The sequence below is a fragment of the Protomyctophum bolini genome, assembly GCF_963924005.1.
Source record: "Protomyctophum bolini genome assembly, chromosome: 10".
NCBI lineage: Eukaryota > Metazoa > Chordata > Actinopteri > Myctophiformes > Myctophidae > Protomyctophum > Protomyctophum bolini.
The window spans coordinates 43,022,682-43,037,765 of NC_137871.1; the positions used below are offsets into that span (position 1 = coordinate 43,022,682).

Here is a 15,084-nt window from a genome sequence, read left to right on the forward strand (position 1 = left end):
TCCCTGTGTTGATTGTCAGTCACCTGATAGTCTGACAGCCAATCCCTGTGTTGATTGTCAGTCACCTGATAGTCTGACAGCCAATCCCTGTGCTGATTGTCAGTCACCTGGTAGTCTCGTAGCCAATCATTGTCCTGATTGTCAGTTTGTGTTCACCTGTGTGTGTCTTTTTAAACCTTCAGTGTTCAGGTCCATCTCTGACATGATGGTGTTCTGTTGGGAGTTCAGCTCAGTCCTGTAGTCGTGCATCCAACCCTTCCTGAGATCTTTTTTTTGGGGGGGGGGGGGACATGAATATTGCATGTTCTGTCTCTCACTTGTCTGTTCTGCATATTTTTTTTTTGGGCGGGTGGAACTTCTACATCTACTTAGTTGAAAGGAACCTCCAGAACAGAGCCTATAGCTCCTCCAGCCTTCATCAAACGCCGGGTGTGTCTAAGAATCAACCGTAAGTCTTTTGATCTTTGAGACGTCTTTGAAGTGTGGCTGTTATTAACGGTGAAGTGCTCGTTTGGCCCAGTCCTTCCTTTACATGGTTTCATGACATTAATCTTGATTTTCTTTTTGGTTTCCATGACCTCAATTACACCCAAAACACAACCTGAAACTTTGAACATTCAGTGGGTTTGTTTCCCCGTGCTCTGGCTTTTTCTGTTCTGAAGCCTTTTTGAGCTGCAATTAAAACAGGCAATCCACCTGCATCTCCACTAGCTAATGAGTGCTGGGTTGTGCCCTGGAAATAGCTGATCTACAAGCTCTCAACGCGTCGCAGCGTGGGCGCGTTGTCAGCTTGTAGATCTGTGCCCTATGGGATTTCAGGCCCTAAAACTCTCTGCCGTGCCTACACACTGCATACTTTTACTTAACCCAATTTTGGACTGAGGTCGATTAAAAAAACATTTTTCGGAAAAACCCATGTTTCTATGTCAGTGGTGCTCAACCTTTTTCATGTCAAGGACCCCCAGAATTATCTCTGTTGGGCCACGGACCCCCCCATCTCTACATATGTAGTTCCCCCTCGTAGCGCGCCTCTCGGTTTCGCGCTGTGAGCTTGTAGATCTGCTATTTTCCAATAGCTAAAGGATAACATAATGGGTTCCTGCCCAGAATGGGGTTAAGCAAAACATTTGAGTGATTGTTTTTGTCTGTGACAATCGTTATAGCACTGACGAAGGTCTTATAGGACTGAAACTCTTTAAGTGCACTTTGAGCACAGAGCACTTTACGAGCATGATGACATGAAAGGAAAATGTTTCCCTCAGTCTCAGTCTAGAAGTTTTGACTTCATTTTGTTATATACAGTGAGCGAGTCGTGTTCGGTCAGGTTTTCCTCTTATGTTTTTGAGACCACCGCTCCTGTAGTTAAGTTTGGAAAATAGGTCGAAGAGAGGCTCAACAGTTTCCTCAGTGCTTCAGAGATTGTTTTACACCATTGCCCAAGAGAGAACTATAGACATCTTAAATATTTGTCTACTTATGGAATTGCTTTGATATCTCGCCCCCCCCCCCCACACACACACACACACACACGCACGCACGCGCGCGCGCGCGCACACACGCACACAGCCAATGCCTTGTGTTTGTCAGTTATCTCCACCTGAGTCCACTCAGCCAATCCCTGTAGCTGATTGTGTTTAAACTGAGTTTATAGACTTCTTAAATAGTCTTATACGTGCTTTGATTGTTTTTTTTAAGTTATTCGTGACATTCTTTTGAAAAAGCCAGTGAATTAGTTCCTATAATCTTTAGCCCAATTAATGGTTCTTCTCTCAGTGCTGGAGAAGGTTTTACTCGAGTAAAAAGATCAGTACGGCAATGTAGATGCAGTATGATGTACTCTATTACAAGTGGAAGTCTAATATTGAAAATGTTTAACCCATTTAGACCTGAGGACGATTCTAAAAATGTCCTCTAAATCCTGAGTTTTCTGAACAACTCTATATGTTTCTATGTCAGTTGGTTCTCAAACATTTTCATGTCAAGGACCCCCAGATTAATATGTAATCGGCCGCCGACCCCAATCTCAAAATATGTTGTTTCTATTTTTCACAGACATACAAGCTCATAGCGTGGCACTCGGTGCCGCGCTATGAGCTTGTAGAGCTTGTAGATTTTGCAACGGCTGAAGTATAACATAATGCTTTAAAACTCCAAAAGGGTGGATCTAAGCTCAACAATGCAATATATATATTATGGCTGAAGTGGTGTGATTTATTTTAAGAAACTAACGTTTTAGGCCTAATTGTCGTGGAGTAAAAGTACAGAATGTAGTGGGTTTAAAAGTATATTTTCCTCCGATATGTAGTGGGGTAGAAGCATTTGGTGCACGTACACCAAAAGCTGGCCATAGGAGGGGCTAGAACCCCTCGTATAAATACCGCAACATTACTGCACTCAAGTACACGACTGATTGTTGGTTCTTAATATCTTTTCAGGCCCACCACGGACCCATGTCGTCTCAACGTGGTGGCATGGGGCCACGCTCGCAGGGTGTTGGGCACGCTCCTCATGGGGAATCCTTGGGCAAACTACAGAGTCAGCAGGCATTTCAAGTTGAAGGAGACGCTCTTTTCAGGGACTGATTATTTGCACCTGAACGTCATGGGGAATCCTTGGGAAAATCACAGAGTCAGCGCAACCATGCAGAGCAAGTTGGTGTTGGGCACGCTTGTCACAGGGAATCCTTGGGCAAACCACAGAGTCAGAGCAAGTTTGGAGGAGCATCTGTATGGATGCCCCACATTAACCGTATGTGGATGTACTCGTAAGAACGACGCAGGAGCCCAAAGCACCAACGAGCTGGCCAGATGTATGGAGAACCGGGACGACTGGAAGCAACGATGGAGTCACTCATCGACGTCGATGTCACTTGGCTGCCGCTGAACGTCATCAGTATCGTTGGTCATGATGGCGTCGGGCAGACTCATCGCAGGGGCATCGGGCACGCTCTTCGTGTTTGGGAACGCTCCTCGCCACGAGGAATCCCTGGGAAAACCAGAGTCACGAGGAATCCCTGGGCAAACCACAGAGTCAGCGCAACCAGAGCAAGTTTGGAGGAGCATCCCATTGCATGTAAGTACCCCCAACATAGCCAATTAAAGAAAATCACTTACCCTACCTTTTAAATTCTTTATTATTATATTATGTGATCTTATTTGATGCTTCAAGAAGTCATTACATGAAATTTACGAAGGTTATGAATGATTTAACCAGTTTGCTTATGAATATTGATTTCCCATTTCCAATTCCATTGCAATACTTTAATATTCATTATTAAAACGGTGCTTCTCAAAAAACAGCATAATCTACCATATTTTTTAAATAATTATCAATTATTTGTAGAATCGTGTCTCTTGGATATGTTTATTGACCCATATTGTATATATTTATGTGTCCTTTTGTACAGCTCGCACAAATCCACCCTTGGGTCTCCTACCGGGCACCAATAAGGAGACGGCGGTCACAAATCCACCCTTGGGTCTCCTACCTGGCACCAATAAGGATACGGCGGTCACAAATCCACCCTTGGGTCTCCTACCTGGCACCAATAAGGAGACGGCGGTCACAAATCCACCCTTGGGTCTCCTACCGGGCACCAATAAGGAGACGGCGGTCACAAATCCACCCTTGGGTCTCCTACCTGGCACCAATAAGGATACGGCGGTCACAAATCCACCCTTGGGTCTCCTACCGGGCACCAATAAGGAGACGGCGGTCACAAATCCACCCTTGGGTCTCCTACCTGGCACCAATAAGGAGACGGCGGTCGACCCTGAATAGATTGAGGGCTGGACATCGACGTGGCCCCCCTGCTTGGGACGTGCACACATGGACATCAAAGGGGGCTTAAGCCCCTGCCCTTTTACCCGTCTGTAAAACAACTGCCCTTTCCAGACATTATTATTATTAATATTATATTATATTATATATAGCAGACGTGTGCGTGTGTAACGCCCAGGATTCGAAGTCGGGCCTCTCGCGTGACAGTCCAACATCCTAACCACTAGACCAAAGGGATATCCCTCTGGACCAGGGGGAGATATTAGACTTTTGAGGCCATCAGACAGAGGCGTGAAGGCGTCAGTTGGGCACGCTCCTCACGGGGAATCCCTGGGCAAACCACAGAGTCAGCGCAACCAGAGCAAGTTTGGAAGAGCATCCCCCCCCCCCCCCCCCCCCCCCCAATCCAACCCTTTGATGCTGAGTGTCAAGCAGGGAGGTATTGGGTCCCTTTTTTTTTTTTTTACAGTCTTTGGTATATGACCCGGCCGGGGATCGAACCCCCATCATAATCATCATCATTTATTTAACTCACGACCATGATCACATGGTTTGGAGCACGGATTCATAAAAGTATACAATCGGTAGTATACAATACATTACAGATTACACGATATACATGGTCATATCGGAAGGCTTTCCCTATTTGTACAGTGGAAGAACTTGTTTCAGAAAAGCACCCAATTTATAGATTACTTTTTGTTTTTCAGATTTTTTGTAATGCAATTAATTTAAACATAGAAGGGTGGGTAAAAAGACCACCAGGGGCTGCTATACCCACCCAGGGCCTGCGTATTGTCTTTGGAGATGAGACTCCTTTGACTGTATTATAGCCATATATATATATATATAGGCCTATATATAGTTCACCAACATTTCCGGTTCTTGTGACCTATTTTTAGTTTACTTTATTTTTATTTTTATGGGTGGACTTCACCGTGCCAGATGTAAACATGGCCTCAAAGTAAGAGCTGAAGGCGGCTAGTACATTCCGATGACGGGGTAATTAACTCCAGTCAAGAGCGCCAGACCTCTGCCCAGACATTATGACATCAATTCTGTGAGGCAGAGATATTATGTTATATTATATTATATTGGATATGTATATTATATTATATTAGATATGTATATTATATTATATTATATTATATTATATTATATTGGATATGTATATTATATTATATTATATTATATTAGATATGTATATTATATTGGATAGTATATTTCTGTTTGCAGACAGTAAATATGTATGTATAAACTTAATTTTATGACAATAAAAATATGCTGTATACCACGTAGTGGCTGAACTGTATCTCTTGTCTCCGCCTCCTCCTTAAATGTCATTTTTTTTTACTGTATTTACGTTGGCTATTCAGAAATGGCAGAGTTCATTTTTTTGGGGGAAAAAAAATCTAAATGTAGTTTTTAAAAAATGTCATTATTTTTTGAAAGATTGACGACACTCCTTTTCTAGGGTCTAAGGTCCTGGAGTTCCCTTGTAGAAAACATTTTCAGACTTTCACTCAGTTCCACAGATTAATATTGTGAAAATAGCCATTTTACATGGAGCTCACAAAACCGTTGTTCCACAGATTTCTTAGTGCTTAACACTACGACGTCGGAGCAGCCGTTCTGACCGGATTTGAGATTTTAAAGTTTATTTTCTTAGCCCATGGAGTCCAGAGAAAGTTCCCCTTGCATGACTTTGTCTAAATATTCAATTGAAATCATCTGTTTTTTTCCCCCCATTTGAAACGTTTTTTTTTATAAGCATATATATACATATAAGTCGATACTTCAGGAATGTGCAGATACCCTGTGTACTGTACATATATATACTGTAGCCTACATTATGTTGGTCTGTTTACTGTTGGGGGAAAATCATGTTTCACGTTAAGCTAATCATCTGGGGACCCCGGTCCTCCAGAATACGTCAATGGCACAGAACCACTATAGAACAGGAACCCCTTTTGGTGTTTCAAGCATTATGTTATGCTTTAGCTATTGAAAAATAGCAGATCTACAAGCTCATAGCGCGGCACCGAGTGCCACGCTACGAGCTTGTAGAATTGTCCTAATTAACCCATTTTGGTGTTGGCATCATGTTATGCTTTAGTTATTGAAAAATAGCAGATCTACAAGCTCATAGCGCGCCACCGAGTGGCGCGCTACGAGCTTGTAGGTCTGCTATTTTTGAACAATCGAAGAACGACTGACATTTTTAGAATCTGATCTCAGGTCAGAATGGGTTAATCAGACCAGTGTGTGTCCAGTGGAAACCTCGTATGAATCTGATCTCAGGTCAGAATGGGTTAATCAGACCAGTGTGTGTCCAGTGGAAACCTCGTATGAATCTGATCTCAGGTCAGAATGGGTTAACTGCAGGGCGAGTTATGGTCAACAGATCATTTGAAATGCATAACAAATCTGTGCCTGCTGGGAGTTTTCCTGTGGCTCTGGGGGAAGAAAAATGAAGGTCACACAAAATGGTAATTGGTAGTACAGGATTTCACAACTGTTTCATTTCCTGAAACATGAACAGTTTGGAGTTAGCTGGTTTCGTCCTGACGGCATATACATGTATACTCATGTTGTCACTGTCCACACTGTCCATACTGTCCATACTGTCCACACTGCCTGCCTCTCTCTCCCTGGCACACCATCAATTGTCTCTCCTCATCAGCCAGCCTTCAGGCCTCCACATACTGTGTGTGTGTGTGTGTGTGTGTGTGTGTGTGCGTGCGCTGTGCCCTTCATGCGGGGTAGTTGTGCCATTTTTTTTATGGCCGTGGACCATTTTCTAAATGGCCTCGTTGCTTAAATGTCATTAGAACCCAAGTGAATCTGACAGCAAAGGCTTTCATGGTAATGGACATCACACTTACTGTACACGCACGCACTGCAAGGCATGGTAATGGCCATCTCACTTACACACACACACACACACACACGCTTAAGCACGCAGGCACGCACGCACTGCAAGGCATGCGTGTCACTACGTAATTCTCTATGAATGGCAAGTATACTGTACTTACAGTAAATACAATGTTGAGGCACTTTTACTTTACTTGAGTAGTTTCCATTTCTCAGTACTCAATTACACTTTGGAGGCAATACATTTACTGCACTGCAAGAGATTGAAAACTCTATACTTACTTTGCAGAATTAGATCATTAATATTTGTTGTTAATATTAGAAAACATTGAACTGCTTAAGCCCTATTTTATGCTTTGGCTATTCAAAGTACAGCCAAACAGCCACTCTACTCCTTCATGTATAGCGGTGGGCTGGTTCTTTTCAAATAATTGACCAACGAAACACATTCACAATGGGACGTTCTTCGTGGCGATAATGAGTAAAATAAGTACTTTTACTCATGCTACAGAGTACAGAGTACTTCCACCACTGAACGGGGGGCAAACGGAGGGCACGGTACTTTAACAGCTGTCTGTGTGTGTGTGTGTGTGTGTGTGTGTGTGTGTGTGTGTGTGTGTGTGTGTGTGTGTGTGTGTGTGTGTGTGTGTGTGCGTGCGTGTCACTCACACGCCCTCGGGATGCACAATCGCTCCATGAGCTTCGTATCCTGCAGTCGGTGAGAAACCTCTTATCTCCACTATTCTAAATGTTCGTGTTTTGCGATAAAACTAACGTCCTACTACTAGTCTACGGCGGCTATACGTTTTGAGCTTGTAGATCTGCTGCTTTTGAAAAAAAAAATTAAACATTTTGAAACGCTGAAAAGTAACAGTTCTTTTGGACATACGGGGTTTCCACCTGACAGAGACGATATATGCGGTTCTACTAAGTGTCATGAATACTAAGCGCAGAGAGACGGACATGAAGATTGGGCTAAAGATACTAACACATTCTGACCTGAGATCAGATTCTAAAAAAAAAATCTATATCCTGACAGTTTTCATTCTGACCTGAGATCAGATTCAAAAAATGTCTTCTATATCCTGACAGTTTTCATTCTGACCTGAGATCAGATTCTAAAAATGTCTTCTACATCCTGACAGTTTTCTGAAAAAGCTATGTTTCTATGTCAGTCGTTCTTCGATTTTTCAAAAATAGCAGCCCTACAAGCTCATAGCGCGCCACTCGGTGGCGCGCTATGAGCTTGTAGGTCTGCTATTTTTCAATAGCTAAAGCATTACATAATGCAACACCAAAAATGGGTTAGATAGATAGATAGATAGATAGATAGATAGATTGATACTGTATTGATCCCTGAGGGGAAATTCAGATAACCCCATAGCATCATACAGGCATACAATAAAAGAAAGACAAATATATTATGAATACGCAAAATAAATATTCAAAAGGTGTCACTATATTGCACATAATTAGTCCCATAAATAACTAATTATGTTTACTTTTTTACTAACTGTTATGACTTCTCCTCTGCATGCTGTAGTGTTTAGATGGTTCTGTTATGACTGCATGCTGTGTTTAGATGGTTCTGTTATGACTTCTGTAACCCAGGTCATGGAAACTGCATGGTTACAAATGAATAAATGGAGCAAGTCTACTTAACATGATCTCCCCCTGTCATGCTGCTGACAAATAGCCAGCCAAAGACATGAAGACTGACAGGTGAATTTCACCCAATCAGACGACACACCTCAACTGCTTGCCCCGCCCTTCTCTGCTCCCCACACTCACACAGAAGCTGCACTTCACTGAAGATGTCCCCCATGACAGAGAGAGAGAGAGGCACAGAGCCCAAACAAATAATTAGAACCATAAATAATATTAAAAGACTGCACACACACCTTGCCCATCAACTCATAGATCCCTGAGGGCTGAGAGTTTGTTCTGCTAAACATTGGTGAGTTGCTACAAACTTTGTTAGCTAAGCCTGTAGCCATGAGGGTTAGCCATATGAGTTGGAAGCTAATTGGCTAGAGCCACCATGCAGTTCCAAATTCCAATGCCTTTCATGTTGGCACAAATGTTGGCTAGTGGCTAGCACATTGTTCCAAGCTAACCTACCTGGTTAATTATTTACATGTGGATACAGTTGACTGCATGCTGTAGTGTTTAGATGGTTCTGTTATGACTTCTCCTCTGCATGCTGTAGTATTTAGATGGTTCTGTTATGACTTCTCCTCTGCATGCTGTAGTATTTAGATGGTTCTGTTTTGACTTCTCCTCTGCATGCTGTAGTGTTTAAAGGGTTCTGTTATGACTGCATGCTGTAGTATTTAGATGGTTCTGTTATGACTTCTCCTCTGCATGCTGTAGTATTTAGATGGTTCTGTTATGACTTCTCCTCTGCATGCTGTAGTGTTTAGATGGTTCTGTTATGACTGCATGCTGTAGTATTTAGATGGTTCTGTTATGACTTCTCCTCTGCATGCTGTAGTATTTAGATGGTTCTGTTATGACTTCTCCTCTGCATGCTGTAGTGTTTAGATGGTTCTGTTATGACTTCTCCTCTGCATGCTGTAGTGTTTAGATGGTTCTGTTATGACTTCTCCTCTGCATGCTGTAGTATTTAGATGGTTCTGTTATGACTTCTCCTCTGCATGCTGTAGTGTTTAGATGGTTCTGTTATGACTTCTCCTCTGCATGCTGTAGTGTTTAGATGGTTCTGTTATGACTTCTCCTCTGCATGCTGTAGTGTTTAGATGGTTCTGTTATGACTTCTCCTCTGCATGCTGTAGTATTTAGATGGTTCTGTTATGACTTCTCCTCTGCATGCTGTAGTATTTAGATGGTTCTGTTATGACTTCTCCTCTGCATGCTGTAGTGTTTAGATGGTTCTGTTATGACTTCTCCTCTGCATGCTGTAGTGTTTAGATGGTTCTGTTATGACTTCTCCTCTGCATGCTGTAGTATTTAGAGGGTTCTGTTATGACTGCATGCTGTAGTATTTAGATGGTTCTGTTATGACTTCTCCTCTGCATGCTGTAGTATTTAAAGGGTTCTGTTATGACTGCATGCTGTAGTATTTAGATGGTTCTGTTATGACTTCTCCTCTGCATGCTGTAGTGTTTAGATGGTTCTGTTATGACTTCTCCTCTGCATGCTGTAGTGTTTAGATGGTTCTGTTATGACTTCTCCTCTGCATGCTGTAGTGTTTAGATGGTTCTGTTATGACTTCTCCTCTGCATGCTGTAGTGTTTAGATGGTTCTGTTATGACTTCTCCTCTGCATGCTGTAGTGTTTAGATGGTTCTGTTATGACTTCTCCTCTGCATGCTGTAGTGTTTAGATGGTTCTGTTATGACTTCTCCTCTGCATGCTGTAGTGTCCCATGTTAGCCGTGTTGCTCAGCAGCGTCCCCGAGACGCAGTTCCCCAGCCTGGCATACTGTGGTCTGTAATCCAAGTAGGCCTAACACATGTTGAAAAGTGTTGAATGAATGCGCTTGAAAAGTCAAATATCTTACGAGTAGGGCAACCAAATGGTCTGTGACGTCACGTGACAGGGATGGAGCTCGATATCCGATTATCAAGCCTGTTTTCGAGCATAGCAGCCCATGACGTCATGTTTAACCCATTTTGGGCTTTTTTCATACTTTAGCTATTGAAAAATAGCAGATCTACGAGCTTGTAGGTCTGCTATTTTGAAAAAATGTGAATTTTTGAAAATCTATGAATATATTCTTTCAGAGCGAACATTTTTAACTCAAATCTTTGCTTCGGGGGGGGGGGGGGGGGGGGGGGTGGTCCCTGGAACAACATATTTTCAGATGGGGCACCACTAATATAGCAACATGAGGTATTTCAGAAAACTGTCAGGATTTAGAAGACTTTTTTTTTCTTTTCTCGATGTCAGGCCTTAAATGGGTTAAACAAGAGGCGATCAAGACATAAATCTAATCATCCACGCTGGCACAAACATGTCGGTCTAAAAGTGTATTGATAACCTGCCAACCAGTTCTGTCCGGGGAAACGAAATGACGCTTTTAAAGTGACGGTACACATACTGTACGTATTAAAGGGACACTTCACCCTTTTTGCAAAAGAATATATGTTAATGACGTTTAGAAGCTTTAGATCACTTTCCTGGGGGTCTTTATGTGTGTAATATGTGGTTTTAGATATTTTAGATTGTAGCAGTGAGCCTGTTGTCTCTGATGTCATGGACACTGGGCTCACTACCTTCCTGGACTACAATTCCCATCATTCTTTGGTGCACTGCTCCTCCTTGTGGATAGGGGGGAGAGCTGTCTTACTGAGACAACATGTAGTCCAGGAAGGAAGTGAGCCCAGTGTCCATGACATCAGAGACAACAGGCTCACTGCTACAATCTAAAATATCTAAAACCACATATTACACACATAAAGACCCCCATGAAAGTGTTCTAAAGTGTCCCTTTAACCAGTTTACAGTTTCTTTAATATTGCCTTCTGTCGGTTGAAAGGTAAAAGTACTGTATTTGAAGGCACTAGTAACAGTGTATTGACTCCTGTCTCTCCACAAAACCGTTTTGTAGGCTACAGTACCATACAATTATATGTATAAGTACAGAACAAAGAATGTTTGCTTTCGCCATCTCTGTTGAATAAGAGTCTGGGCAATTATGTTTTAGTCTTGCTAGAATTTACTAAAGGTTAAAGCTCTCAGGAAGCACTGAGAGCTTTGTAGATATATATATACAGTAGGCGGTTTTCGGTTATTATTTTCAAAATGGCAATTTATAGCAAAATTGCAATACTGATTGCATACTGATTGCAAGTATAGGTTGATTTGTGAGTCTGATTGAAGTGATTGGTGTGTGTGTGTGTGTGTGTGTGTGTGTGTGTGTGTGTGTTATGTTATGTTTTATTCATGTGTATAGGACTCTCTCTCTACAATGAGATCTGCATCTCAAGGGTCTATCCGATTAGCCTGGTTAATAAACCAGACCGAATCAGCCGTTGGCAAAAAAAATTGCCTGCCGGCGGATTACGGTCTGGAGAGGCTCAATTGTACGCCCATTTCCTACACCAGAGAAATGGGGCGGCCGATCGGGACACGGTATGCAATATGGGCGGGCTTTGGAACAGTGACTTTCAATGCTTGAGACCTTTGACTGACAGCAGCTCTGACCAATTGCGTCAAAGAGAAAATGTTTCAACCCGCCGCCCTGGAAATGAAATCCCAGACTAATATCCCGCGGTCCGTGCGATATTAGTCTGGTTTATTAACCAGGCTACTATCCGATACCTGGGCAACTGGCGGCCCGGGGGCCACATGCGGCCCCCACCATCACTTAACGCGGCCCGCAGGTTAATATACGAACATTGATATATTTTTTATTTCAGCTAATTTAGTATTACAATGTTGTTGTCTTTTTTTTATGTCCAATGTATTTTATTCAGTTCATACAGTTAATGCAGTGCGTTTTGAGCTTGTAGATCAGCTATTTCTGCTACGACAGTAATATGCAAGGTACTTGGATACTCTGGAGTGAGTGTGGAAATATAGTGGCCCTCTGGAGTGAATGTGGAACTATAGTGGCCCTCTGGAGTGAGTGTGGAAATATAGTGGCCCTCTAGAGTGAGTGTGGAACTATAGTGGCCCTCTGGAGTGAGTGTGGAACTATAGTGGCCCTCTGGAGTGAGTGTGGAAATATAGTGGCCCTCTGGAGTGAGTGTGGAACTATAGTGGCCCTCTGGAGTGAGTGTGGAAATATAGTGGCCCTCTAGAGTGAGTGTGGAACTATAGTGGCCCTCTGGAGTGAGTGTGGAACTATAGTGGCCCTCTGGATGGATGGCGTGTGACTGTATGTACAAGTTTATAAATGCGTACACATGCCATTTTTTTAACCTTATAAGCCTGTGTTAGACTTAAGAGTAATTCTCTCTCCTTTACTGTAAAAAAAACCTACTTCATCTTGTGCATGAGGAGCGTGCACGCAAGCACACACACACACACACAGAGAGCAGGATGTGCACGCTGGCAACAAGCATGCACCATCAACTGGCTGACATGTTGACAACAGCTTTCTGACAAGCACCCCCTCCTCCCTCTCTCTCTCTCTCTCTCTCTCTCTCCCCCTCCTCCCTCTCTCCCCCTCCTCCCCCTCCTCTCTCTCTCTCTCTCTCTCTCTCTCTCTCTCTCTCTCTCTCTCTCTCTCTCTCTCTCTCTCTCTCTCTCTCTCTCTCTCTCCCCTCCTCATCTTCTTCCTCATGTCCTTGTCACCTTCTGTCTCTGTTGCTGTCCCCTCTCCTTGTCTCACGTGCGCACACACACGCACATGCACGCACACACACACACACACACACACACACACACACACACACACACACACCCCTCACAGCCATTTCCTGCAGGTGCAGGCTTGACTGACACTTTGACAGCGTACGTATAGGAAACCGCATGAGAGAGAGAGAGAGAGAGAACTTCCAAAAATAGCAGGTCGTGACGTGCTATTATGAGCTTTTATTGCCAACGCCAGTGAGCCTTTACTATATGAGACTCTGCCTTTTAGTGAGGCTTAGCTCTGTAGCCAAACTAACTTTATTTTCACACTCTTTCTGGTGTATAATATTGGAGCTCATTCCTTTTTTTATTTTTTATAATGTGTTCATTGTTTCACGTTGTGTTTTAATAATGTGTTTATTGTGCACGTTGTGTTAACACATTGACTACGGAATTAATTCATCTTTATCCCCCCCTTTTTTCCACTAATCTTTGAAAGCTCACACAATATTGTATACGTCGTTCCAATCCACCCAATTCAAAGGGCTTTATTGGCATGAGAAAACATACGTTTTACATTGCCAAAGCAGAAAGAACAATACAGCAATACAATCAAAACAAAAATGATGTACATGTGAAGGTCAGAATCTCCACCCACGGGGTGCCTTATAATAATAGCATGTACGATCTTGTCCTATAGTGTTAAAATAAAGTAAAAAATACCAATCTTCCCTTTTAAAAGCTCCTGCTGTCGTTCACTCAATAGCTCTAACAGCTATATAAAAAGGACCAGGATCCCCCAGAGAGCTCATTTCTTCACCAAGGACATGTCGTCTCAATCCAGAGATCCCCCTAATAGGCGGAAGTCTTGAGACCCTCACACACTTAACCCGTTTTGGGGCGGGAAACCATTTTGGTGTTAGCATTATCTTATGCTTTAGCTATTGAAAAATAGCAGATATATCCCCGTTCATTTTCCTCATAGACTTTTCCAGAAAGTATTTATTTAAAGACGTTTAAGCCTCGTACAAAGCCAACTCTTGTCGTGACAAATCAGGACAACAAACACAACTTTTTGGGCCAGAAAGTAGAAAAAAAACACTTTTGTTGTTGTTTTTCTTCTTTAATTATTTGTTTGGTCCATGATTTGTCACGACAAGAGTTGCCTTCGTACGACGCTTAAAAGGTCTTTAAATAAATTGTTTTTGAAAAGCCTATAGGAGAAAATTAATGGAGAATCATTTCCTGGGCCACTCGTCGTTCTGAAAGGGGGCGGGACTGCAACGCTCTATAGTCAATAAATGAGAGAACCATGATGAGGTGGCTTGTGTAAACAGTCTGGCGTCACATGGAACTCCACATTTGGGGCATGGCATCAAGTGACATCATAGCGACATCACAGCGGCACATTTTAAACCTGGACATTCAGGGTGCAACAACTTGCATTGCCCACCCGCGAGACCTGCCCCCCACAAACACAAACAACAATGGAGACCGTGCCCCGCGAGATCCGCCAGCTGCGCGCCTGCCTCCTGTGCTCGCTGGTGAAGACGGCGGAGCAGTTCGAGTACGACGGCTGCAACAACTGCGAGGCGGAGCTGCGTCTGAAGGGCCGCCGCGACGCCGTGCTGGAGGCCACCAGCTCGTCGTTCGACGGCGTGGTGGCCATGATGAGCCCCGCCGACAGCTGGGTGGCGCGCTGGCAGCGCGTGGACACGCTGCGCCCGGGCGTCTACGCCGTGTCGGTGAGCGGCCGGCTGCCCGCCGACGTGGTGGCCGAGCTGAAGGGGCGAGACGTCGTCTACAAGTCCAGGGACACCGCCGTGAAGACATGACGAGTCCTCCAGAGAGACACCGCCGTGAAGACATGACGAGTCCTCCAGAGAGACACCGCCGTGAAGACATGACGAGTCCTCCAGAGAGACACCGTTGTGAAGACATGACGAGTCCTCCAGAGACACCGCCGTGAAGACATGACGAGTCCTCCAGAGAGACACCGCCGTGAAGACATGACGAGTCCTCCAGAGAGACACCGCCGTGAAGACATGACGAGTCCTCCAGAGAGACACCGCCGTGAAGACATGACGAGTCCTCCAGAGAGACACCGCCGTGAAGACATGACGAGTCCTCCAGAGAGACACCGCCGTGAAGACATGACGAGTCCTCC

At 43.7% G+C, this 15,084-nt stretch overlaps 1 protein-coding gene and 1 long non-coding RNA gene across 2 annotated transcripts in view; one reads left to right on the forward strand and one right to left on the reverse strand.

Moving 5' to 3' along the window:
* LOC308322944 overlaps positions 1 to 15,084 on the reverse strand; it is a 447,594-nt gene that overhangs the window by 136,780 nt on the left and 295,730 nt on the right. The window lies entirely within an intron of this gene.
* On the forward strand, positions 14,405 to 14,752 carry LOC308322897 (transcription elongation factor SPT4-like; the record flags this gene model as incomplete). The annotated part of the gene is made up of 1 exon (XM_080774386.1): positions 14,405 to 14,752. The coding sequence occupies one exon, from the start codon at positions 14,405 to 14,407 to the stop codon at positions 14,750 to 14,752; it is 348 nt and encodes a 115-aa protein (XP_080630512.1).